Source organism: Oncorhynchus mykiss, chromosome 22 (assembly GCF_057628025.1).
Source record: "Oncorhynchus mykiss isolate SJ-2025 chromosome 22, ASM5762802v1, whole genome shotgun sequence".
In the NCBI taxonomy this organism is placed as follows: Eukaryota; Metazoa; Chordata; class Actinopteri; order Salmoniformes; family Salmonidae; genus Oncorhynchus; species Oncorhynchus mykiss.
Window position 1 is genome coordinate 42,356,832 of NC_143043.1, and position 27,649 is coordinate 42,384,480.

At 42.6% G+C, this 27,649-nt stretch overlaps 1 protein-coding gene across 1 annotated transcript; it reads left to right on the forward strand.

Annotated features, from left to right (window-relative positions):
* Window positions 1-461: 461 nt before the first annotated feature.
* On the forward strand, window positions 462-27,267 carry LOC110501811 (signal transducing adapter molecule 2). The gene is made up of 14 exons (XM_021579646.3): window positions 462-1,171; window positions 3,613-3,697; window positions 6,451-6,526; window positions 7,393-7,488; window positions 12,098-12,244; window positions 18,570-18,636; window positions 18,813-19,014; window positions 19,207-19,301; window positions 19,470-19,552; window positions 20,064-20,151; window positions 20,272-20,326; window positions 20,604-20,772; window positions 24,371-24,531; window positions 24,856-27,267. The coding sequence occupies exons 1-14, from the start codon at window positions 1,132-1,134 to the stop codon at window positions 25,022-25,024; spliced, it is 1,533 nt and encodes a 510-aa protein (XP_021435321.2). The 5' UTR covers window positions 462-1,131; the 3' UTR covers window positions 25,025-27,267.
* The last annotated feature ends 382 nt before the right edge of the window (window positions 27,268-27,649 follow it).

The following is a 27,649-nucleotide window of genomic DNA, read 5'->3' on the forward strand; positions in this document are numbered from 1 at the left end:
CAAGTACTCTGCATTAAACCCGTTGCCGAGCACAAGAGACCTATTTCAGTTTTACAGACTTTATTGAGTAATTCCAATAACATATATTTGTATTTTATTAAAAGTGTATTTCTTTAAATATTGCCTACATATACAATAGCTTTCAACATACCAGTATTTTGTGTACACTTTCAAAATAAATGCTGGTATAAGTAATACATTATTAAAAATAAAATCCGCCAAATGATCCTTTTATTTATTCAAATGTAGTTGCAATGCTATGCAAAACAGTTGAAATGCACTAGTTCCCAAAAGTATCATTATTCCCCAAATATAGCATGTCTTTGCAATGGGACTCTTATTCCCTCCCAAAATCAGCGTGCTGCCAGTTTAATATCAAATATTTGTATAATTAGCTGTGATAATATCCTGCTGCTTGTTGAACGGTAATCCCAATGCTAAGGAACCGGTCCACCAAATCAGGAAATGAAAGTCGTAAACTGGGCCTGCGCGGTATTTTATGGGACTGTTTCGGCAACGTTTGACGTTACCGTGAGCAGTTTTGTTTAGTGCTTGTTTTGGCGCAAACAAAATATTGTGTGCGTAGCCTATATTTCTAATTACAACAAATGATGAATATCGATCGGTGTGGCCATTTAGACAGATTTACTGCTGTTGCTGCATGACTCTCTTTTTTACGTCATGCTTTTCGAACCATTCAATTTTTATTAAAGCCTTATAATAAAATAAAATGAACATTGGGATATTCTCATACGTACTTGTTCCTCCCTAGGGGTGGCAGTGTAACGTTATACCAGGATTTTTAATTGGGTCATAAGATGTGTCTTTTTATCTGCCTGTACATTATACATTTGAATGCAGAAATACAGCAATGTTAAATGTACGCTAATTAATGATCTTAACATATACATTAATCAATAAGTGTCGATATGATTTCAGTTATATTTATTTTCCATGTAATGCTCGCAAATGTGTTCAGGCATTTTCGCAGCCACCTAACTGTACGGAAGAGCAACTGGTGAAAGTGTACAGGGTTTGATGGATGAGCAAGGGATTTTTTTACGTTCTTGAAATAAATATTCTAGCTACATTTTCTTTCTCAACAACGTCGGTTTATTTAAAGAAGTAGACATGCCTTTATTTGCGCAGAATCCATTCGACCAAGATGTTGGTAAGTTGAGCGCTTCATTTGGCATGTTGGTTAGCAGTGACCTAGCGTAACTACCGTAGCTTCGTACATGGCGAAACCTCTCGCCCGCAAGCTAACAACAACAACAACTAGCCAGCTAACGTTAGCCGGGCTGCATGTCTGTAGCTAGCTACCTTTACGTTCTGACCAAATGTGAGATTATCCACATAGCTAGCTAGTTATGCGGTTTGGTAAACTCGGTAACTAGCTTGTAGCAGACAGTCATCGGCCAGACTTTGTGCTAGCTATGTTAGCTAGTTGTTGTGTCATCACTTTATCGTAATGAACGATTTTCAATAACAAGACTGACTAAACTGCAACAAGCTCACACATTAAACAAGAACAACATTATCTAGCTAGTTAGTTAATTTAGCTTAATGCATTCATGAGTTGGGTTAGTTTTAGGTTTACTGAAAGGGAAGGAGGGTCTTGTAAGCAAACGTTGTATGCATATAATATACAGTGCATTCGGAAAGTATTCAGACCCCTTGACTGTTTACACATTTTGTTACGTTACAGCCTTATTCTAAAATTGATTTAAAAATGTTATCCTCAGTCTACACACAGTACCCCATAATGACAAAGCGAAAATAGTTTTTAAAACATTATTTACTTATTTACATAAGTATTCATACCCTTTTCTATGATAATCGAATTGAGCTCAGGTGCATCCTGTTTCCATTGATCATCCTTGATGTTTTTCTGCAATTTGATTGGTGTCGACCTGTGGTAAATTCAAATGATTGGACATCATTTGTAAAAGCACACACCTGTCTATGTAAGGTCCCACAGTTGACAGTGCATGTCAGAGCTGAAACCAAGCCATGAGGTTGAAGGAATTGCCCGTAGGGCTCTGAGACAGGATTGTGTTGAGGCACAGATCTGGGAAGCGTACCAAAAAATGTCTGCAGCACTGAAGGTCCCCAAGAACACAGTGGCCTCCATGATTCTTAAATAGAAGAAGTTTGGAACCACCGAGACTCTTCATAGAGCTGGCCGCCCGGCCAAACTTAGCAATCGGGGGAGAAGGAGATGACCAAGAACCCGATGGTCACTCTGACAGAGCTCTAGAATTCCTCTGTGGAGATGGGAGAAACTTCCAGAAGGGCCACCATCTCTGCAGCACTCCACCAAATAAGCCTTTATGGTAGATTAGCTAGACGGAAGCTACTCCTCAGTAATAGGCACTTGACAGCCTGCTTGGAGTTTGCCAAAAGGCACCTAAAGACTCACACCATGAGAAACAAGATTGATGAAACCAACATTTAACTCTTTTGGCCTGAATTCCAAGTGTCACGTCTGGAGGAGACCTGGCACCATCCCTACGGTGAAGCATGGTGGTGGCAGCATCATGCTGTGGGGATGATTTCAGGGGCAGGGACTGGAAAATTAGTCTAGATCGAGGGGAAGATGAATGGAGCCAAGTACAGAGAGCTCCTTGATGAAAACTGGCTCCAGGACCTCAAACTGGAGCAAAAGTTCACCTTCCAACAGGACAACGACCCTACGCACACAGCCAAGACAACACAGGAATGGCTTCAAGACAAGTTTTTGAATGTCCTTGAGTGGCTGAGCCAGAGCCCGGACTTGGAACTCGATGCGAAAATAGCTGTGCAGTGACGATCCCCATACAACCTGACAAAAGCTTGAGAGCATCTGCAGAGAAGAATGGGAGAAACCCCTCAAATACAGGTGTGCCAAGCTTGTAGCATCATTCCCAAGAAGACTTGAGGCTGTAATCGCTGCCTCAAGGCTGTAAAGGTGCTAAAACAAAGTACTGAGTAAATTGTATGAATACTTTAGGTAAAGCGTTTTCATTTTTTCATTTTGTTTTTTACAAATTCGTAAAAAAATCAACTTGTTTTTGATTTGTCATTATGGGGTATTGTGTGTAGATTGATGGGGGTGTCATACATTTTAGAATAAGCCTGTAGTGTAAAACAAAATGTTGATCAAGTCAATGGGTCGGAATACTTTCCGAATGCACTGTAGCTAGCTAACCACCTCTAGGGTGAGCAGTTTAGCCATCATCTTTGGAACAGATGCTCTCGTATCTCCCAGTGTCCTTGTAGCTACAATAATACGAATTTCACTCTGTACAGAAATATATAGTTAGCCATGTGTAATGGCTTTATCACAAATAAAATAGTCTATTGGTCGCGTACACAGATTTGCAGGTGCAGCGAAATGCTTGTTTCTAGCTCCCAACAAAAAAGTGCAGTAATAAAAAATACCTACCAATCACATAATCCAAAAAGGAAAAAGAAAGCAATTAAGTCAGGTCTGGGATGTCCACATTTATATTGCGTGACTAAGTAATAATAATCAACACGGTGACTGTGCCATCTTGTATCACAAATCAGATACGGAATAATTGTATTTTCCCAAATAACCACATGTATCTCGGTGTACCACATTTTCAGAGAAAGCCACCAATGAAACCAATACAGTGGAGGACTGGGCTCTGATTATGGATATCTGTGACAGAGTTGGACAGACGCCCAATGGGTAAGTTGAAGTGCGAATTCCTATTTCTAAAATATCAGCATTGTTTCTAAAATGTTTTCATTTTTTGGAAAAAAACCAACAAAAAAAACAGTACAGGTTAGGTTATTGTATGGGACAATTTACAAACATTTGAAAGATAATTAGGTACATTTGTTTTGGTTTCCTTTATTTATTTTTTAAATGAACCTTTAACTTTGTTTCATCTTGATATGCGACGAACATTAATTAATTGAAGGTTAATTGTTGATGTACAAATCGAAATGTACCGATTTTAAGGTTGTAGTTATTGGTGGGGTGGGTTCACCAGAAATGAGGTTCCTGCTGAACAAGTTATAATGCCACTGCTCTAAACTAACTCCAGGACTCAAGTTGAGGTTATTGGTTATGATTTTTTTTTATAGCTATGGCGTTGAATAGCAGTGACTCAAAATGCAATTCATATCTGTATGAAAAAGTATGCAGTCACCACTGGCATTCGCTCTGGATAAGAGTGTCTATTAAATGTAAATACAGTGTTTCAGGAAGTATTCATACCCCTTGACTTATTCCAAATTGTTGTTGCAGCCTGAATTCAAAATTGATTAAATATTTTTTTTTAAATAAACATCTACACACACACACACACACACACACACAATACCCCATAATAACAAAGTGAAAACATGTTTGCAAATGTATTAAAAATGAAATACAGATCTAATTTACATAAGTATTTACATCCCTGATAGTTAAAAAATACCTTTGGCAGTGATTACAGCTTTGGGTCATCTTGAGTAATCTTGGGTTGTAATAGTAGTAGAGGGAGGGATTTATTTCAGCTTTTATTTCTTTCATCACATTCCCAGTGGGTCAGAAGTTTACATACACTCAATTAGTATTTGGTAGCTTTGCCTTTTCAATTGTTTAACTTGGGTGAAATGTTTTGGGTAGCCTTCCACAAGCTTCCCACAATAAGTTGGGTGAATTTTGGCCAATTCCTCCTGACAGAGCTGGTGTAACTGAGTCTGGTTTGTAGGCCTCCTGGCTCGCACACGCCTTTTCAGTTCTACCCACACATTTTCTATAGGATTGAGGTCAGGGCGTTGTGATGGCCTCTCCAATACCTTGACTACGTTGTCCTTAAGCCATTTTGCCACAACTTTGGAAGTATGCTTGGGGTCATTGTCCATTTGGAAGACCCAGTTGTGACCAAGCTTTTAACTTCTTGAGTGATGTCTGAAGATGTTGCTTCAATATATCCACATAATTTCCTTCCCTCATGATGCCATCTATTTTGTGAAGTGCACCAGTCCCTCCTGCAGCAAAGCACCCCCACAACATGATGCTGCCACCCCCGTGCTTCATGGTTGGGATGGTGTTCTTCGGCTTGCAAGCCTCCCCCTTTTTCCTCCAAGCATAACGATGGTCATTATGGCCAAACAGTTCTATTTTTGTTTCATCAGACCAGAGGACATTTCTCCAAAAAGTACGATCTTTGTCCCCATGTGCAGTTGCAAACCGTAGTCTCTCTTTTTTTGTGGTGGTTTTGGAGCAGTGGCTTCTTCCTTGCTGAGCGGCCTTTCAGGTTATGTCGATACAGGACTTGTTTTACTGTGTTTATAGATACTTTTGTACCTGTTTCCTCCAGCATCTACACAAGGTCCTTTGCTGTTGTTTTGGGATTGATTTGTACTTTTCACACCAAAGTAGGTTCATCTCTAGGAGACAGAACGCGTCTCGTTCCTGAGCGGTATGACGGCTATGTGGTCCCATGGTGTTTATACTTGCATACTATTGTTTGTACAGATGAAGGTGGTACCTTCAGGCGTTTGGAAATTGCTCCCAAGGATGAACTAGACTTGTGGTCTACAAAATTTTTTTCTGAGGTCTTGGCTGATTTCTTTTGATTTTACTATGATGTCAAGCAAAGAGGCACTGAGTTTGAAGGTAGGCCTTGAAATACATCCACAGGTACACCTCCAATTGACTCAAATGATGTCAATTAGTCTATCAGAAGCTTCTAAAGCCATGACAAATTTCTGGAATTTTTCAAGCTTTAAAGGCACTGTCAACTTAGTGTATGTAAACTTCTGACCCACTGGAATTGTGATACAGTGAATTATAAGTGAAATCTGTCTGTAAACAATTGTTGGAAAAATTACTTGTGTCATGCACAAAGTAGATGTCCTAACCGACTTGCCAAAACTATAGTTTGTTAACAAGAAATTTGTGGAGTGGTTGAAAAACGAGTTTTAATGACCTAAGTCTATGTAAACTTCCGACTTCAACTGTTTATGCTTCATCACAATTCTATCCCTGAAATCTAAAGACCCTTCCTTGGACTTCATGTTCCTGTTTCTGCTTTGACATGCCCAGTCAACTGTGGGAACTTTTTTTTAAATAGACAGCTATGTTTCATGTCCAAACAATTGAATTGGCCACAGATGGACTCCAATCAAGTTGTAGTGACATCTCAATGACGATCAAAGGAAATTGGATGCGCCTGAGCTCAATTTGGAGTGTCATTATGTAAAATAAATTTGCATAATTTCACTTTGCTATTATAGGGTATTGTGTGTAGATGGGTGAAAAAAAATATCAATTTTGAATTGCAGCTGTAACAACAAAATGTGGAATAAGTAAAAGGGTATTAATACTTTCTAAAGGCACTGTAACTGTATATTGAAGATGGTATACTTTTGGAAAACTCATGTAGGAATAACCTTCTACTTGAGCCATAATAACCATGTCTCTACCTGCCATTCTTCTCCCAGAGCCAAGGACTGCTTGAGGTCTGTGATGAAGCGAGTCAACCACAAGGTCCCACACGTTGCCATGCAGGCCCTCACCGTGAGTTCTTATAACTTACTTTATTATTAAATGTGGTATTCAAGACACCTGGAGCAAAAGCTGCATATCATTTGGTAGACCGTTGAAAAACCTACTGCTTAACTGTGTAATAGGCTTTATTAAACATGAATAACCTGATGTCAATAGAGAAATGGTCTGCATAGAGTGTGGGGTTAGTGTAAGGTCAGGTGTTTTAGTCTCAGCATGGTGTCAGGCCCTGGAGCTTGTTTAGTGACTGAGATCATAGACACAGTTAATGAGTCATGAATCCTTCTATAGAATGCATAGCAGAGTTTAAACAATTTGTTTGTATAAAGTCTGAGTGTGAATTTATTGGTTCAGGCATAAGCCTTAGTGACACCCTCCAGTCTGACGTAATAAAGTATTTGGGAAGAGTGGTCCATCTCCTTCTGCTCTTGGCAGTTATAGAGCTCTGAGCTCGTAACTCTCCTGCTCTGGGTAGCCAGTCAACCACAGTGTGATGATCCATGGCCCTGGATCCATTTGTTTTACTGCTTTGGTCTGTTCTCTCTGCTGCTTAGAGTTTTTATAGAGTGATGAGGCTAAGCCTCAGACCATGTGAGCCTTCTCTCTGACTCACCATTAGGGTATATAGTCACATGGCTGTTCCATTTTTTTGAATTCTCTCCTCACTCAGTCAACTTTAGCTCCCTCTGTCATAAAATCATGCATCATTTCAATGGTGTTACATTTATTAGTGTTAATACATTTATGTTATTCAATTAAATGTGGAATTGTGGAAGAGAATAAAAGCGTTGGGCTACTTCTCTTGCTGTAATGTGAAACTTCTTCATAAATAATCTAAACTGACTACTGTACTAACCTGGCTTTTCTCCCTGTTACAGTTGCTGGCTGCCTGTGTCAATAACAGTGGAAGAATATTTCACTTAGAAATCTGCTCGCGGGAGTTTGCCACTGAAGTCCGAACTGTGTTGAGCAGGGTAGGGAAGCTGTCTCAAGTTTTTTTTCTTTTGCAATATTTGTGATGAATTGAGGATGTTAAGACTTACACACGTGAGCAAGCATAACAATTAAATCAAATTGTATTTGTCACATGCGCCAAATACAACCGGTGTAAACCTTACCGTGAAATGCTTACTTATAAGCCCATAACCAACAATGCAGTTCAAGAAATAGTTACTCAAATACTAAAATATTTAGTGGGGGGTCAGTGTAAATAGTCCAGGTGGCCATTTGATTCATTCTTATGGGCTGTAGGTAAGAGCTGTTAAGGAGCCTTTTGGACCTAGACTTGGCGCTCCAGTACCTTTGGTAGCTCCTTACAGTCAGATGTCAAGCAGTTGCCATACCAGGCGGTGATGCAACCGTTCAGGATGCTCTCGGATGCTTTCGGTGGTGCAGCTATAGAACTTTTTGAGGATCTAGGGACCCATGACAATTTTTTTTTCAGTCTCCTGAGAGGAAAAATGTGTTGTGCCCTCTTCACGACTGTCTTGGTGTGTTTGGACCATGATAGTTTGTTGATGTGGACACCAAGGAACATGAAACTCTCAACCCACTCCACTACAGCCCGCTGATGTTAATGGGGGCCTGTTCAGCCCTCCTTTTCCTGTAGTCATGATCAGCTCCTTTGTTTTGCTCACATTGAAGGAGAGGTTGTTATCCTGGCATCACACTGCCAGGTCTCTGACCTCCTTATAGGCTGTCTCATCGTTTTCGGTAATCAGGCCTACCACTGTTGTGTCGTCAGCCAACTTAATGATGCTGTTGGAGTCGTGCTTGGCCACGCAGCCGTGGGTGAACAGGGAGTACAGGAGGGGACTAAACACGCACCCCTGAGGGGGCCCAGTGAGGATCAGCATGGCGGATGTGTTGTTGCCTACCCTTACCACCTGGGAGCAGCCCGTCCAAGATCCAGTTGCAGAGGGAGGTGTTTATTCCCAGGGTCTTTAGCTTCATGATGAGCTTTGTGGGCACTATGGTGTTGAAAGCTGAGCTGTAGTCAATGAACAGCTTTCTCACATAGGTGTTCCTTTTGTCCAGGTGGGAATGGGTAGTGTGGAGTGTGATTGAGATTGAGTCATCTGTGGATCTGATGGGGCGATTTGCGTATAGAACTGGGTCTAGGGTTTCTGAGATAGTGTTGATGTGAGCCATGACCAGCCTTTCAAAGCAATACATGGCTACCGACGTGAGTGCTTTGGGGTAGTCATTTAGACAGGTTACCTTAGCTTTCTTGGGCACAGGCGCTATGGTGGTCTGCTTGAAACATGTAGGTATTACAGACTCAGGCAAAGAGAGGTTGAAAATGTATTTGAAGACACTTGTCAGTTGTAACACACATGTTCTGACTACACGTCCTGGTAATCCGTCTGGCCCCACGGCCTTGTGAATGTTGACCTGTTTAAAGGTCTTGCTCACATCGGCTACTGAGAGCGTTATCACACAGTCGTCTGGAACAGCTTGTGCTCTCATGCTTGCTTCAGTGTTGCTTACCTCGAAGTGAGCATAAAAGGCACTTAGCTCATCTGGTAGGCTCGCGGCTGGGTTTCCCTTTGTAGTCTGTAATAGTTTGCCAGCCCTGCCACATCCGACAAGTGTCAGTGCCGGTATAGTAGGATTTAATCATAATTCTGTATTGACTCTTTGCTTGTTTGATGGTTCTTCTGAGGGCATAGTGGAATTTCTTGAAAGAATCCAGATTAGTGTCCCACTCCTTGATAGCTGCAGCTCTAGCCTTTAGCTCGGTGCGGATGTTGCCTTGTAATCCATGGCTTCTGGTTTTGGATATGTACGTATTATCACTGTGGGGATGACATTGTGCACTTATTGATAAAGCCGGTGACTGAGGTGGTATACTCAAATCAAATAAAATTTTATTTGTCACATACACATGGTTAGCAGATATTAATGCGAGTGTAGGGAAATGCTTGTGCTTCTAGTTCCGACAATGCAGTAATAACCAACAAGTAATCTAGCTAACAATTCCAAAACTACTACCTTATAGACACAAGTGTAAGGGGATAAAGAATATGTACGTAAAGATATATGAATGAGTGATGGTACAGAGCGGCATAGGCAAGATACAGTAGATGGTATTGAGTGCAGTATATACATATGAGATGAGTATGTAAACAAAGTGGCATAGTTAAAGTGGCTAGTGATACATGTATTACATAAAGATGCAGTAGATGATATAGAGTACAGTATATACATATGAGATGAATAATGTAGGGTATGTAAACATTATATTAGGTAGTATTGTTTAAAGTGGCTAGTGATATATTTGATCATTTCCCATCAATTTCCATTATTAAAGTGGCTGGAGTTGAGTCAGTGTGTTTGCAGCAGCCACTCAGTGTTAGTGGTGGCTGTTTAACAGTCTGATGGCCTTGAGATTGAAAAACAGCTTCTGTCTCTCGGTCCCAGCTTTGATGCACCTGTACTGACCTCGCCTTCTGGATGATAGCGGGTGAACAGGCAGTGGCTCGGGTGGTTGTTGTCCTTGAGGATCTTTATGGCCTTCCTGTGACATCGGGTGGTGTAGGTGTCCTGGAGGGCAGGTAGTTTGCCCCCGGTGATGCGTTGTGCAGACCTCACTACCCTCTGGAGAGCCTTACGGTTGTGGGCGGAGCAGTTGCCGTACCAGGCGGTGATACAGCCCGACAGGATGCTCTCGATTGTGCATCTGTAGAAGTTTATGAGTGCTTTTGGTGACAAGCCTAATTTCTTCAGCCTCCTGAGGTTGAAGAGGCGCTGCTGCGCCTTCTTCACGATGCTGTCTGTGTGGGTGGACCAATTCAGTTTGTCTGTGATGTGTACGCCGAGGAACTTAAAACTTACTACCCTCTCCACTACTGTTCCATCGATGTGGATAGACGGGTGTTCCCTCTGCTGTTTCCTGAAGTCCACAATCATCTCCTTAGTTTTGTTGACGTTGAGTGTGAGGTTATTTTCCTGACACCACACTCCGAGGGCCCTCACCTCCTCCCTGTAGGCCGTCTCGTCGTTGTTGGTAATCAAGCCTACCACTGTTGTGTCGTCCGCAAACTTGATGATTGAGTTGGAGGCGTGCGTGGCCACGCAGTCGTGGGTGAACAGGGAGTACAGGAGAGGGCTCAGAACGCACCCTTGTGGGGCCCCAGTGTTGAGGATCAGCGGGGTAGAAATGTTGTTGCCTACCCTCACCACCGGGGGCGGCCCGTCAGGAAGTCCAGTACCCAGTTGCACAGGGCGGGGTCGAGACCCAGGGTCTAGGGTGTCAGGTAGGGTGGAGGTGATATGGTCCTTGACTAGTCTCTCAAAGCACTTCATGATGACGGAAGTGAGTGCTACAGGGCGGTAGTCGTTATCTTAGCTTTCTTGGGAACAGGAACAATGGTGGCCCTCTTGAAGCATGTGGGAACAACAGACTGGGATAGGGATTGATTGAATATGTCCGTAAACACACCAGCCAGCTGGTCTGTGCGTGCTCTGAGGGCGCGGCTGGGGATGCCGTCTGGGCCTGCAGCCTTGCGAGGGTTGACACGTTTAACTGTTTTCCTCACGTCGGCTGCAGTGAAGGAGAGTCCGCATGTTTTAGTTGCGGGCCGTGTCAGTGGTCATTTACTCCAATGTTATTGGATGAATTTTGGAACATATTCCAGTCTACTAGCAAAACAGTCCTGTAGCGTAACATCTGTGTCAGACCACTTCCGTGTTGAGCGAGTCACTGATGCTTTAGTTTTTGCTTGTAAGCAGGAGGAGGATATAGGAGGATATAATTATGGTCAGATTTGCCAAATGGAGGGCGAGAGAGAGCTTTGTCTGTGTGTGTGGAGTAAAGGTGGTCTAGAGTTGTTTTTTTCCTCTGGTTGCACATGTGACATGCTGGTAGAAACGAGGTAAAACAGATTTAAGGTTGCCACCATTAAAGTCCCCGGCCACTAGGAGCACTGCTTCTGGATGAGCTTTTTCTTGTTTGCTTATGCCCTTAAACAGCTAGTTGAGTGCAGTCTTAGTGCCAACATCGGTTTGTGGTGGTAAATAGATGGCTACGAATAATATTGATGGGAACTCTTGGTAGATAGTGTGGTCTACAGCCTATCATAAGGTACTCTACCTCAGGCGTGAAATACCTCGAGACTTCTTTAATATTAGACATCGCGCACCAGCTGTTATTGACAAGTAGACACACACCCCTGCCCCTCGTCTTACCAGAAGTAGCTGCTCTGTCCTGAATACCAAGCCAGCTCTATATTATCCATATCGTTGTTCAGCCACAACTCGGTGAAACATAAGAAATGAGTTTTTAATGTCCCATTGGTAGGATAGTCTTGATTGAATATCATCCAGTTTATTCTCCAGTGATTGCACTTTGGGCAGTAGGACAGATGGTAGTAGCGGTTTACCCACTTGCCGTTGAATTCTCACAAGGCAGCTTGACCTTCCCCTGTATCTCCATCTTTTCTTCACGCGAGTGACAGGGATTTGGGCCTGGTCTTGGGCGCCATTATTATCATTCAGCTGGCTCTTTGTGTCAATGTTTTGTTTGTATCTACCTCTGTCAAATAAGTAGCCTAATAATAATTATTACTATTCCCAATGCAGGCCCACAGCAAGGTGTGTGACAAGCTGAAGGGGATGATGGTGGACTGGTGTGATGGGTTCCAGAAAGATCCACAGCTCAGTCTGGTCAGTGCCACCATCAAGTCTCTGAGAGAGGAAGGGGTCGTCTTCCCATCCTCTGGGTCACAGGTAATGTAGTCAACAACCTATCGTCTATCACCCTAACCCAGTGTTGCCTCTATCATTGTATAGGCCAGGCAGTTTCCTCTCACTACTAACTCTGTTACCCCCTTCCTAAAATAGTTTGTTTTTTATTTGTTTCATTTGATAATTTTGGTGCCAGATGGCCTGGATGTGCCTCACCTGGAAAATAAAACCGTTTGAACCACAATGTCTTTAAAAAAAGTTTATTTTTTAAATTATTTTTTAACTTTTACCCCTTTTTTTTCTCCCCAATTTCGTGATATCCAATTGGTAGTTAGTCTGGTCCCCCATCGCTGCAACTCGCCCCCGAACTCGGGAGAGGTGAAGGTCGAGAGCCATGCATCCTCCAAAACACAACCCTGCCAAGCCGCACTGCTTCTTGACACACTGCTCGCTTAACCCGGAAGCCAGCCGCACCAATGTGTCGGAGGAAACACTGTCCAGCTGACGACCGAAAACAGCTTCCAGACCCTTGGCCCACTAAAAGGAGTCGCTAGAGTGCGATAAGACAAGGAAATCCCGGCTGGCCAAACCATTCCGGGACCCGGACGACGCTGGGCCAATTGTGCGCCGCCTCATGGGTCTCCCTGTCGGCTGGCTGTGACATAGCCTGGGATCGAACCTGGGTCTGTAGTAACACCCCAAGAACATATACTACCCACCACTGCGACCTGTATGTTCTCCTTGGCTGGTCCTCGCTTCATATTCGTCGCCAAAAACACTGGCTCCAGGTCATCGATAAGTCTTTGCTAGGTAAAGCTCCGCCTTATCTCAGCTCACTGGTCACCATAGCAACAACCACCCTTAGCACGCACTCCAGCAGGTATATTTCACTGGTCATCCCCAAAGCCAGCACCTACTTTGGCTGCCTTTCCTTCCAGTTCTCTGCTGCCAATGACTGGAACGAATTGCAAAAATCACTGAAGTTGGAGACTTCTATCTCTCTCACTAACTTTAAGCGTCAGCTGTCAGAGCAGCTTACCGATCTCTGCAGCTGTACAAAGCCCATCTGTAAATAGCCCATCCAACTACCTACCTCATCCCCATATTTGTTTTTATTTTTCTGCTCTTTTGCACACCAGTATATCTACTTGCACATATATCATTCCAGTGTAAATTGCTAAATTGTAATTACTTTGCCACTATGGCCTATTTATTGCCTTACCTCCTTAATTAATTTGCACACACTGTATACAGATTTTTCTATTATGTTATTGATTGTATGTTTGTTTATCCCATGTGTAACTGTTGTTTTTGTCGCACTGCTTTGCTTTATCTTGGCCAGGTCGCAGTTGTAAATGAGAAGTTGTTCTCAACTGGATGGGCTATTTACAGATTGGTTATGTGCAGGTGTGATCTGTGAGCTGCTCTGACAGCTGGTGCTTAAAGCTAGTGAGGGAGATATGAGTCTCCAGCTTCAGTGATTTTTGCAGTTTCCAGTCATTGGCAGCAGAGAACAGGAAGGAAAGGCGGCCGAAGGAGGAATTGGCTTTGGGGGTAACCAGTGAAATATACCTGCTGGAGCGCGTGCTGCGGGTGGGTGCTGCTATGGTGACCAGTGAGCTGAGATAAGGCGGGGATTTAACTAGCACCGACTTATAGATGACCTGGAGCCAGTGGGTTTGGTGACAAATATGAAGCGAGGGCCAGCCAACGAGAGCATACAGGTCGCATTGGTGGGTAGTATATGAGGCTTTGGTGACAAAACGGACGGCACTGTGATAGACTGCATCCAATTTGCTGAGTAGAATGTTGGAGGCTAATTTGTAAATAACATCGCCGAAGTCATGCATTGGTAGGATAGTCAGTTTTACTAGGGTATGTTGGGCAGCATGAGTGAAGGATGCTTTGTTGCTAAATAGGAAGCTGATTCTAGATTTAATTTTGGATTGGAGATGCTTAACTTCTTGGTGACTGGAGGGCAGTATTGAGTAGCTTGGATGAATAAGGTGCCCAGGGTAAACTGCCTGCTACTCAGCCATAAAAGCTAGAATATGCATATAATTAGTATATTTGGATAGAAAACACTCAGAATGATGAGTTTCAAAAACTGGTTGAATTATGTCTGTGAGTATAACAGAACTCATATGGCAGGTGAAAACCTGAGAAAATCCAACCAGGAAGTGGGAAATCTGAGGTTTGTAGGTTTTCAACTCATAGCCTATCGAAGATACAGTGGGATATTGGTCATGTTGCACTTCCAAGGCCTTCCGCTAGATGTCAACAGTCTATAGAACCTTGTTTGATGCTTCTACTGTGAAGGGGGGCCGAGTGAGAGAGGACTGAGCCAGGATTCTGGCAGATTGCCATGAGCTCGTGATGCGTGGTCATGTGAAAGTTAGCTTGCATTCCATTGCTTTTCTACAGACAAATTAATTCTCCGGTTGGAACATTATTGAAGATTTATGATAAAAACATCTTGAAGATTGATTCTATACTTCGTTTGACATGTTTCTATGACTTATAATATAACCTTTTTGGAAGTTTCTTCCGTCCTTTCGGCTGGACTTGCACGAGTGTTTGGATTTGTTTACCAAACGCCCTAACAAAAGGAGCTATTGGGCCATAAATGATGAACTTTATCGAACAAATCAAACATTTATTGTGGAACTGGGAGTCCTGGGAGTGCATTCTGATGAAAATCATCAAAGGTAAGTGAATATTTGTAATGTTATTTCTGACTTCTGTTGACTGCACAATATAACGGATATCTTTTCTGCTTGTTGGTCTCTGAGTGCCTTACTCAGATTATTGCATGGTATGCTTTTTCCGTAAAGTTTTTTTTAAATCTGACTCAGCGGTAGCATTAAGGAGAAGTTTATCTAAAGTTCCATGTATAATAGTTGTATCTTTTATCAATGTTTGAGTATTTCTGTAAATTGATGTGGCTCTCTGCAAAATCACTGCATGTTTTGGAACTACTGAACATAACACGCCAAAGTAAAATAAGATTTTGGGATATAAATATGCACTTTATCGAACAAAACATTTGTGTATTGTGTATCATGAAGTCCTATGAGTGTCATCGGATGAAGATCATCAAAGGTTAGTGATTAATTTGATCTATTTCTGCTTTTTGTGATTCCTCTCTTTGGCTGGAAAAATGGTTGTGTTTTTCTGTGACTTGGTGGTGACCTAACATAATCGTTTGTGGTGCTTTCCCTGTAAAGTATTTTTGAAATCAGACACTGTGGCTGGATTAACGAGAATTGTATCTTTAAAATGGTGTAAAATACTTGAATGCTTGAGGAATTTTAATTATGAGATTTGGCGCCCTGCACTTTCACTGGCAGTTGGCGGGGTGGGACGCTACCATCCCAAATATCCCAGAGAGGTTACTGTGAGTCTGGAAGGAGAGTTTACAGTCTAACCAGACACCTAGGTATTTGTAGTAGTTGTAGTTGTCCACATATTCACAAGTCAGAACCGTCCAGAGTAGTAATGATGGACATGTGGGCAGCGATCGGTTGAAGAGCATGCATTTTATTTTGCTTGCTTTTAAGAGCAGTTGGAGGCCACGGAAGGAGAGTTGTATGGCATTGAAGCTTGTCTGGAGGTTAGTTAGCAGTGTCACAAAGAAGGGCCAGAAGTATACAGAATGGTGTCGTCTGCATAGAGGTGGATCAGATAATCACCAGCAGCAAGAGCAACATCATTGATCTATACAGAGAAAAGAGCCTGCCCGAGAATTGAACCCTGTGGCACCCCCAGAGACTGCGAGAGGTCTGGACAATGGGCCCTCCGATTTGACACACTGACCTCTGTCTGAGAAGTAGTTGGTGTACCAGGCGAGGCAGTCATTTGAGAAACCAAGGCTGTTGAGTCTGCCGATAAGAATGTTGTGATTGACAGAGTCGAAAGCCTTGGCCAAGTCGATGAATACAGCTGCACACTATTGTCTCTTATCGATGGCGGTTAGGATATCATTTAGGAGGTGCACCCATGACCAGCTCTGAAACCAGATTGCATAGCGGAGAAGGTACGGTGGGATTCTAAATGGTCAGTGATCTGTTTGTTAACTTGGCTTTCGAAGACCTTATTTGTTTCCTAGCCTCAGTGCAGTGGGCAGCTGGGAGGAGGTGCTCTTATTCTCCATGGACTTTACAGTGTCCCAGAACTTTTTGGAGTTAGTGCTGCAGGATGCAAATTTCTGTTTGAAAAAGCTAGCCTTTGCTTTCCTAACTGCCTGTGTATATTGGTTCCTAACTTCCCTAAAAAAAATTATATCGCGAGCGCTTTTCGATGCTAGTGCAGTACGCCACAGGATGTTTTTGTGCTGGTCAAGGGCAGTCTGGAGTGAACCAAGGGCTATATCTGTTCCTGGTTCTACATTTTTTTAATGGGGCATGCTTATTTAAGATGGTGAGGAAAGCACTTTTAAAGAATAACCAGGCATCCTCTACTGACGGAATGAGGTCAATATCCTTCCAGGAGACCCGGGACAGGTCGATTAGAAAGGCCTGCTCACTGAAGTGTTTTAGGGAGTGTTTGACAGTAATGATCAGTGGTCATTTGACTGCAATGATCGGTGGTCATTTGACTGCAGACCCATTACGGACACAGGCAATGAGGCAGTGATCGCTGAGATCCTGGTTGAAGACAGCAGAGGTGTATATGGAGGGCAGGTTGGTTAGGATGATATCTATGAGGGTGCCCATGTTCACATATTTGGGGTTGTTCCTGGTGGGTTCATTTATAATTTGTGTGAGATTGAGAGCATCAAGCTGAGATTGTAGGATGGCCGGGGTGTTAAGCATGTCCCAGTTTAGGTTACCTAACAGCACGAGCTCTGAAGATAGATGAGTGGTAATCAATTCACATATGGTGTCCAGGGCACAGCTGGGGGCAGAAGGTGGTCTATAGCAAGCTGCAACGGTAAGAGACTTGTTTCTGGAGAGGCAGATTTTAGAAGTAGAAGCTCAAATTGTTTGGGCACAGACCTGGATAGTAAGACAGAACTCTGCAGGCTATCTCTGCAGTAGATTGCAAATCGGAGAATGTTATAGTTAGGGATGGAAATTTCAGTTTTGTTTGTGGTCGGCAAGGACATCCGGGTTGGCAGAGTGTGCTAAGGCAGTGAATAAAACACATTTAGGGAGGAGGCTTCTAATGTTAACATGCCTGAAACCAAGGCTTTTACGGTTACAGAAGTCAACAAATGAGAGTGCCTGGGGAATGGGAGTGGAGCTAGGCACTGCAGGGCCTGGATTAACCTCCACATCACCAGAGGAACAGAGGAGGAGTAGGATAAGGGTACAGCTAACAGTTAAAAGAACTGGTCGTCTAGTACTTTCAGAACAGAAAGTTAAAGGGGCAGGTTTCTGGGCACGGTAGAATAGATTCAAGGCATAATGTATGGTAGGATGTGAATACAGTGAGGGTAAACCTGTGCATGGCGTGGATGAAAGAGATATTGTTTCTAGAAATGTCATTTAAACCAGGTGATGTCACTGCATGTGTGGAAGGTGGAACTAAAGTGTTAACTAAGGCGTATTGAGCAGGGCTAGAGGCTCTACAGTGAAATAAGGCAATACTTACTAACCAAAACCGCAATATTGACGTTAGGGAGAGGCATGCATAGCCGAGTGATCATAGGAGTCCAGTGAGTGGCTTCAGGCAGCTAGCGGGCCGGGGCTAGCAAGCTAGCAGAAGGGGATTAGAATTCCGTTTGTGATTGTATTTGAGGGACAGTCTGGTACTCTATTAATTTGGTTGAAATGGTGGGCTGAGTGTCCTATTCTATATTAAAGGCCCAATGCAGTCAAAATTCTGTTTTTTCCTATTTTGTATGATATTGTACAACAGCTGATGAAACTAACCCTGTAAAACAGTTAAAACATTTGATCAGTGTTATTTCCTGATAGTTGCTGGTTGAAAATACAATCTACACAAGACCTTCTAATCAGCCGTTTTGCTTGAGAAATACTGCAGCAAATACCTTAGTTATATGTCAAATTGCGTGACTAAGATATCTACAAAACGTAAATGAATGACCGATTTCTTATTTTAGATGAATTCTGACGCTACGGCGTCTCAAGATGGACAAACAGTACTTTTGCTGCTTTTTTCTTATTTTTCAAGCAAGGTCTTTTAAGGGAGTATGTAAGCACATTTGTTTGGTTCGCCTAGCTGAGTTTGGGTAGCCGAACCAAAGCATGCTGACGCCTTTACTCGCTCTGTTTACTACCAAAATACTGCCTGTAAAGCCTGTAGTACCTATCAATCCCTACAGGTGGCATCAGTCACAGCTAATCCCAAATCCCCTCTGCTCTGGAAGGCTTCTCTCTAACCAACCACCTCTTATCAACAGGGGTCCAGCCTAAAGGGCACCACTCCAGCTGTTAGTAAACCATCTGACGATGACGACCTGGCCAAAGGTACAAATAATATCCAACAGATTCTAGAATACCACATCATATTACATTATGAATTGTGCATGTTGATGAATGAATTAATACATTTATTAGACACATTAAAATCATTGAGAAGGACACAGTGTAGAGCAGTGTATTTAAATTTTGTTCCACTGCCTCTGTCCTCCTCCCATCTGCAGCCATCGAGCTGTCCCTGCAGGAGCAGAAGCAGTATGTGGAGACGCGACCTCTCACCGTGACCGCCGACCCCCCCTTCAATACCAACAGTGGCGGGGGTAGCAGGGATTCCCGGAAGTTGCGGGCGCTCTACGACTTTGAGGCGGCCGAGGACAACGAGCTCACCTTCAAGACTGGAGAGCTTATCCTCGTCCTGGACGACAGGTAACTAACGACATGCTGCTATGGAAACCTGGCTCTGACCCATATGATGGCCTGCTGTATAGGCAAATATGGGAACAAAAGTTCTTCAGTTACATGTCTGTTGTTCTGCAATGCATGCATTCATTTAGTTTACAATGGGAAGTGTTTACTTACAAGAATGTTTGAACTGATTTAATCATGTTGATGCCAAAGTGACCCAAACTGGTGGAAAGGAGAGAACCACAGAGGAGTAGGTCTCTTCCCATCCAACTTTGTCACGACCAACCTCAACGCTGAGCCTGAACTAGGTACGTTTCCCCTCTTTTCCTGTCCAGTACCATACCTCACTCTTGTACCACCATACGGAGAGTCTTTCTAGTCAAGTGTTTGGTTTCATGTTTTAAATCCTGACTCTAAAGTGGCTCTGAATAAGAGCGTTAGCTAAATGTGTAAAATTTAAATTCCTCTCCTAACAGTAACGTATGTGGAGAAGACGCCAGCCCCGGAGGAGCCCAGCATAGAAGCCAACGTAGAGCCTGAGCCTGTCTTCATAGATGAGGTGGGTGCTTCTACGTACCGTACCTACTGCATGACCGTCCATACATGTAGGCCTAAATCATGTTGTATCATCATGTATCTTTTCTTCTTAGATATAATCAGTCCACCATCAGTTTTGACCGTTTGACCATTGAAAACCCTCTTCATCAGTCTGTCAGTTGTAACTTAGTAAAGCGTTTAGAATGGTTGATAAAGTCTGACATGGCTTGTTATACAAAGTTGTAATGTAACATCGTATAACAAGAATCTTTCTCCCCCTCTCGCACCCCCCCTTTCCCTTTTTTCTCTCTTCTTCCCCCTCTGTTCCTTCCCTTCTCCCCCGCTCTCATCCCCACCTTTCCCTTTTTTCTCTCTTCTTCCCCCTTCTTCCCCCTCTGTTCCTTTCCTTCTCCCCCTCTCTCATCCCCACCCCTCTTCCTCCCTCCCTCCCTCTCTCTCATCCCCACCCCTCTTCCTCCCTCTCTCTCCTTTCTTGCTCTCCCCTCTCTCTTCCTCCCTCTCTGTCTCTGCAGGAGAAGATGGACAGAGCGCTGTATCTGCTCCAGAACACAGACCCTGCTGATGCAGCACCTGACTGCCAAGAGCTGGTCCAACTGGAGGGTATAAAACAATGACATAATGCTCTGATAAATCCTAGTAGCCATGCTCACTGACACTGCAGTTGGACTATTTTCTAACACAGACACACAGTCTCACCTGATCAATGCTTTACCCACCCAGGTGCTTGTGAGCAGATGAATCCAATGATTGATGACAAGCTGGAAGACATTGACAGGTAAAATGAATTTAACTGTAGTATAATTAATTATTCATATTGGACTATATTTTCAATTGTATGTTAGAGGCTATACTATTTTATGTCAGTTTTATTTCTATTGGTTAGGCATGTGTGTTGTACAGAGTTATTCAAATTGTATGTATTTATACATACTTGATATAGTTTATATTGACTGTATCTGGATGACCGCTACGATCATCAGTCTTTGTCCTACTTATGTCGTGATGACCTCTATCTCCACCCCTCCCACTCTCTCTCCCTCCCTCCCTGGCAGGCAACACTCTGAGCTGTCTGAGCTGAATGTGAAGGTGCTGGAGGCCTTGGAGCTCTATAACAAACTGATGAACGAGGCACCGTTCTACACAGCCTACTCCAAACTGCAGTCCCAGCAGCAACCGCAGCAGCAGCCCCAATACGCACCTGCCTCCCAAGTCCCCATTCAGGTCAGGAAAAACAAACTATTTAACCACTGTCACATACACTACTTGACCAAAAGTATGTGGACATCTGCTCGTCGAACATCTCATTACAAAATCATGGGCATTAATATGGAGTTGGTCCCCCCCTTTGCTGCTATAACAGCCTCCACTCTTCTGGGAAGGCTTTCCACTAGATGTTGGAACATTGCTGCAGGGACTTGCTTCCATTCAGCCACGAGCATTAGTGAGGTTGGGCGATTGCCTGGCTCGCAGTCGGCATTCCAATTCATCCCAAAGGTGTTCGATGGAGTTAAGGTCAGGACTCTGTGCAGGCCAGTCAAGTTCTTCCACAACAATCTCAACAAACCATTTCTGTATGGACCTCGCTTTGTGCACGGGGGTGTTGTCTTGCTGAAACAGGAAATGGCCTTCCCCAAACTGTTGCCACAAAGTTGGAATGACATTGTATGGCATTGGCATTGCCATACAATGTGGCATTGTATGCTGTTATGTTAAGATTTCCCTTCACTGGAACTAAGGGCCCTAGTCCGAACCAGGAAAACAGTCCCAGACCATTTTTCTTCCTCCACCAAACTTTACAGTTGGCACTATGCATTGGGGCAGGTAGCACTCCCCTGCCATCCACCAAACCCAGAGTTGGCCATCAGACTGCCAGATGCTGACACGTGATTCATCACTCCGGAGAACGCATTTCCACTGCTCCAAAGTCCAATGGCGGTGAGCTTTACACCACTCCTGCCGACGCATGGCATTGCACATGGGGATCTTAGTTCGCTCGTTGCAAACTAATTTGCCAGAATTTCACCCGTTAGACAAAATACGGAACGTTTCTGTATTTCACTAAAATAATAAACGTTTTGTTTTCGAAATTATAGTTTCCGGATTTGACCATATTAATGACCTAAGGCTCGTATTTCTGTGTTATTATATTATAATTGAGTCTATTATTTGATAGAGCAGTCTGATTCAAACAGCACTTTCCTGCGTTTGCCAGCAGCTCTTTGCAATGCTTCAAGCGTTGCGCTGTTTATGACTTCAAGCCTATCAACTCCAGAGATTAGGCTGGCAATACTAAAGTACCTAATAGAACATCCAATAGTCAAAGGTATATGAAATACAAATAGTATAGAGAGAAATAGTCCAATAATAACTACAACCTAAAACTTCTTACCTGGGAATATTGAAGACTCATGTTAAAAGGAACCACCAGCTTTCATATGTTCTCATGTTCTGAGCAAGGAACTTAAACGTTAGCTTTCTTACATGGCACATATTGCACTTTTACTTTCTTCTCTAACACTTTGTTTTTGCATTATTTAAACCAAATGTAACATGTTTCATTATTGATTTTATTGATGTAAAAGTATTCGGCCCCCTTGAACTTTGCGACCTTTTGCCACATTTCAGGCTTCAAACATAAAGATATAAAACTGTATTTTTTTGTGAAGAATCAACAACAAGTGGGACACAATCATGAAGTGGAATGACATTTATTGGATATTTCAAACTTTTTTAACAAATCAAAAACTGAAAAATTGGGCGTGCAAAATTATTCAGCCCCTTTACTTTCAGTGCAGCAAACTCTCTCCAGAAGTTCAGTGAGGATCTCTGAATGATCCAATGTTGACCTAAATGACTAATGATGATAAATACAATCCACCTGTGTGTAATCAAGTCTCCGTATAAATGCACCTGCACTGTGATAGTCTCAGAGATCCGTCAAAAGCGCAGAGAGCATCATGAAGAACAAGGAACACACCAGGCAGGTCCGAGATACTGTTGTGAAGAAGTTTAAAGCCGGATTTGGATACAAAAAGATTTCCCAATCTTTAAACATCCCAAGGAGCACTGTGCAAGCGATAATATTGAAATGGAAGGAGTATCAGACCACTGCATCTACCAAGACCTGGCGTCCCTCTAAACTTTCAGCTCATACAAGGAGAAGACTGATCAGAGATGCAGCCAAGAGGCCCATGATCACTCTGGATGAACTGCAGAGATCTACAGCTGAGGTGGGAGACTATGTCCATAGGACAACAATCAGTCGTATATTGCACAAATCTGGCCTTTATGGAAGAGTGGCAAGAAGAAAGCCATTTCTTAAAGATATCCATAAAAAGTGTTTAAAGTTTGCCACAAGCCACCTGGGAGACACACCAAACATGTGGAAGAAGGTGCTCTGGTCAGATGAAACCAAAATTGAACTTTTTGGCAACAATGCAAAAAGTTATGTTTGGCGTAAAAGCAACACAGCTGAACACACCATCCCCACTGTCAAACATGGTGGTGGCAGCATCATGGTTTGGGCCTGCTTTTCTTCAGCAGGGACAGGGAAGATGGTTAAAATTGATGGTAAGATGGATGGAGCCAAATACAGGACCATTCTGGAAGAAAACCTGATGGTGTCTGCAAAAGACCTGAGACTGGGACGGAGATTTGTCTTCCAACAAGACAATGATCCAAAACATAAAGCAAAATCTACAATGGAATGGTTCAAAAATAAACATATCCAGGTGTTAGAATGGCCAAGTCAAAGTCCAGACCTGAATCCAATCGAGAATCTGTGGAAAGAACTGAAAACTGCTGTTCACAAATGCTCTCCATCCAACCTCACTGAGCTCGAGCTGTTTTGCAAGGAGGAATGGGAAAAAATGTCAGTCTCTCGATGTGCAAAACTGATAGAGACATACCCCAAGCGACTTACAGCTGCAATCGCAGCAAAAGGTGGAGCTACAAAGTATTAACTTAAGGGGGCTGAATAATTTTGCACGCCCAATTTTTCAGTTTTTGATTTGTTAAAAAAGTTTGAAATATCCAATAAATGTCGTTCCACTTCATGATTGTGTCCCACTTGTTGTTGATTCTTCACAAAAAAATACAGTTTTATATCTTTATGTTGGAAGCCTGAAATGTGGCAAAAGGTCGCAAAGTTCAAGGGGGCCGAATACTTTCGCAAGGCACTATATATAATATTTAAAAAAAATGTTTTTTAATCGGCTGATTAATCAGTATCAGATTTTTTTTGGTCCTCCTATAATCGGTATCGGTGTTGGAAAATCATAATCGTTCGACCTCTACTATGGAGATTGGAAGCTCGATTTTATACACCTGTCAGCAACGAGTGTGACTGAAATAGCCAAATCCGCTAATTTGAAGGGGACACACATACGTGTGTGTGGCCTCGGTGAAGGCAGAGAGACTATGCCAGTGTCCAAAATGGCATCCTATTAATTGCCTAGTTAAATAAATAAAAAATATCATATGGTGGGCTCTGGTCAAAAGTAGTGAACTATATAGGGAATAGGATTCCATTTCAGATGCAGACCATGTGTGCTGTTTGTCCATTATGATGGCTGTCAGTCCCTCCTTGGAGACGAATGGGAGATTCCAGTGGTCATGCTTGGACTGTTTTACCACCTCACTTTCTGCACTGCAAATCAGTTTAGAAACAATCTCTTCCTTGTTGTGTACCTGGCTGCACCTGTAGTAATGTTGGTTGTATAGTTTAGTGGAGTAATGCAATGTACACTGTACTATGAAATGTGTTTAACCCAATTTCACATTGAACTTTCTCTTTTTGCTCCCCTCCTCCCTCTCTCAGGGTTACCCAGGTCAGCCTGGTGGTTCCTACATGCCTCCAGGGATGCCCCAGGGCCCCCCAGCCCAGCAGGCCTACATGGGCTCTGACCAGCCCGGACCCCTCCACTCACTCCACCCTAACGTCACATCTCCCAACGGTCAGCCAGCACAGCTTCCTTACAGGTAAGCCTCGTACTTTACAGGGTTACACGTCTCCTCTGTATACCGGTACTTTACAGGGTTACACGTCTCCTCTGTATACCGGTACTTTACAGGGTTACACGTCTCCTTTGTATACCAGCCCTGACTAGGCAACTAGCTAGCTAAATGGCAGCCATTTTGTGAGGTCATTCTTGTGTCTGGATGTTTGTGTTTTCAGACATGGATTTGTGAGTATTACATTTTTGGGGGTGGCATTGCTCCTGTGTTGAGGGTTAAATGTCTGTCTTAATGCTTGTGTTAGGCAGTAGGTGGCTAATATTGTACCATTCTGTCTTTTCACCGCAGTGTACCATATGCACCTGCCGGATACCCTCCACAGATGGGTGTGGCCCCACAGATGGACATGTCGGCCTATCAGAACGCCAACCTGCCTCCAGCCTCCTATCAAATGGCTGCTCCATCGCAGCAGGCCCCACACCAGCAACAGGCCTACTATCAGCAGCCTCTCCTATAAAGGCAGGCCGTGCAATACTATCAGGGCTGTCTGAGTGAGAAGCAGCATATCCCCACCAACAGACACAGTACAATGACACAATCCTCCCCCTCTTTTGTCCTTTATGAAAAGATTATGGCAATGGTATGAGGTATGCTTGTATAGGCTTGTGTCCCAAATGGCAACCTATTCCCCATGTAGTGCTCTACTTCTGACCAGGACCCATAGAGCTCTGGTCAACAGTAGCACACTATTTGGGGAATAGAGTCATTTGGAACACCGCCTAGATTGTCACAAAGGTCAGTGTCTTTCTGAGAGGTGTGGAGCCCACAGGAGGAGACCAAATGCCAACCTACCACCCACCCACCACGGCCTGTTTGGAAGGGATGAATGTTTTGAAACAGTATGTGAAATAAGTACTTTTCCTTGTCTTGGTTTGCCTCTTTAAAACAGTGAAGGGGGCAGCTCATCAGCTGATCATTTCCAAACTGCTTCATTAATGTTGTGTGTATTTGTCCTTGTTCAGAGATATCTTTTGTTTGTTTGCTTTTTAATCATCTTCTATTTTTAAATGTTTGTTTTTCTGTTCACCGTCTGGTTTGGTGTCTGTCTGGAGATCAGCCCAAATGAAGGAACCCATGGCTGGCCAGGACCAGGGTTCGAGTCAATTCTAAATGGAATTGAACCCAACCCTGGCCAGGACTTTTCTATCCCCCTCTCTAACAGCGTCATCCACTTTAGTTGACCCTTCTTGGGGCCAAAGGTTATGGAGTGCTCTAGGCATGTCTTCTTGTGCTATAATCAGTACCATGTTTTATTAGATACTATGGTACAGTTAGAGATTAGCTTCCCATACACTGCCTGCCTTGCAACACTCTTTGGGTGTTTAATATGTTCTAGGAGTGACACGTTTTATCATTTTCATTTCTGTGCAACTTCGATGTGATTTTGTTATGAAATGAACTGAAGTCATTGTTAAATACATTTAGAATTGTGACCATGCAGCCTTTCCAAATTAATGCTATTGTAGGTTTAGTGCACATTTTCATACACAACTTTTTTAGTAATGTAATCTAGCCTGGGTGCCTGTCTGTTTCTACTCTATTGCCAACTCCTTATGGAATTTGTCATGTTTGCCTTGACAATGACAACAATGCAGTTGGCAAGACAGCATAAACAGATCTGGGACCAGGCTAAATGGAATCTTCAGATTATATGGTTGTTGATTAGCAACATTCATGTGCCAAGGCTCTTGGCAACTTGGTAGATGTCCTATATACCTTGAGTAACAAGTTGTAATCGCAAGGAATAAGAGATTGATTGGAAAATGAGCCAAGTCCTAGCTATATCTTTCTATGGTCCTTCTTCACTCACTCTTCTGTTGAAAAGGCTTTTGACCATCGACGTTAGTAATAGATGTTTGTAATTATTAAATTAATATCGGTGTGCTTTTCATGTTTCTGGGCTGTAGGAGGTCACGTTTTCATATAAATCTTTTGTGGAAATAATGGTTCTCTTTGGAATGGCTGTTTGCTCTGCATTTGGACCTTTAATTAGAAATTGTAAATGACATCACTTGTATATTATCTTTCTCTGGATTATATCCATATGATCAGATATTATTTTATGGTTTATAAATGTATGGTATGCTTTCCCCTTTAATACTTTTTGGTTTTACTTTATTTGTGTCAGAACAAATGGCTACCGTGACCAACAGTTAGAACTGGCTCATTGATAAATGTGTGAATTGTACAAAGTTTTATAGCTAAAGAACTGTTTGGCCTAAAATGTTCATCTGAAATTAATGAAACTGTTGGGTGTAACCGAGGACCAGATTTATTTACTCCCCCCCTTTAGCTGGATAGTCTACTCTGACTAAAATAATAACTGTGTCCACTTTATTCTTTTCTTTATCTGCATCTGAAAAGGTGTTGTAAATTAGATGTAAAATATCTTCTGGCATTGTCGGTATTGCACCTTAACTTTGTAAACAGTTTATTTACCACTGGATGCCTTGTTTTCTTTAGAAATAAAATCAAAATGGAAACATCTTTGGGAAAGGAATTGACCCTGAAGCTGCTGTATATCTAGAACTCTATATATTTAAAAAATATTCCAGGGAGTGTTCCCATTCAGTACTACCGATTTATTATAACTGACTCCATGTTTTGTTACTTCAAGATTTCTCTGTGTTATCATTGTAAATCCTTTTGTAACACCGTCAACTCTAATATTCTTTAAAATAAAATGTACCTGTGTTCACAGCTTTCTACTGATGGATGCAGTTTTTTTCATGTTGCAATATGTGTTCTCTGAAAACTCAGATGGACATCTTGTAAGTGCGTGCTGTTTGAGGGGATACTTTTGAGTCGTTCGAGAACAGTTCAATGACACATTTCTGATGTAGAAAGAGAATAAAATGAATGTCTATATGCAGCACAGATGCTGTATCTTAATTTGACCCAGTTTCTCATAGCAGGAAAATAATCAACTGGAAATGAGAATTATGTAAATTATCATTATTGGCCATTTTTTTTGTAGGGGCTGAATTTTTTTCCGTTGGGCTAATCATGTCTGAAATTTAAAGTGTAAATTACAAACTTTGGACACCTTTTAAACTTTGAATACACTACAAGTTTGCATTTC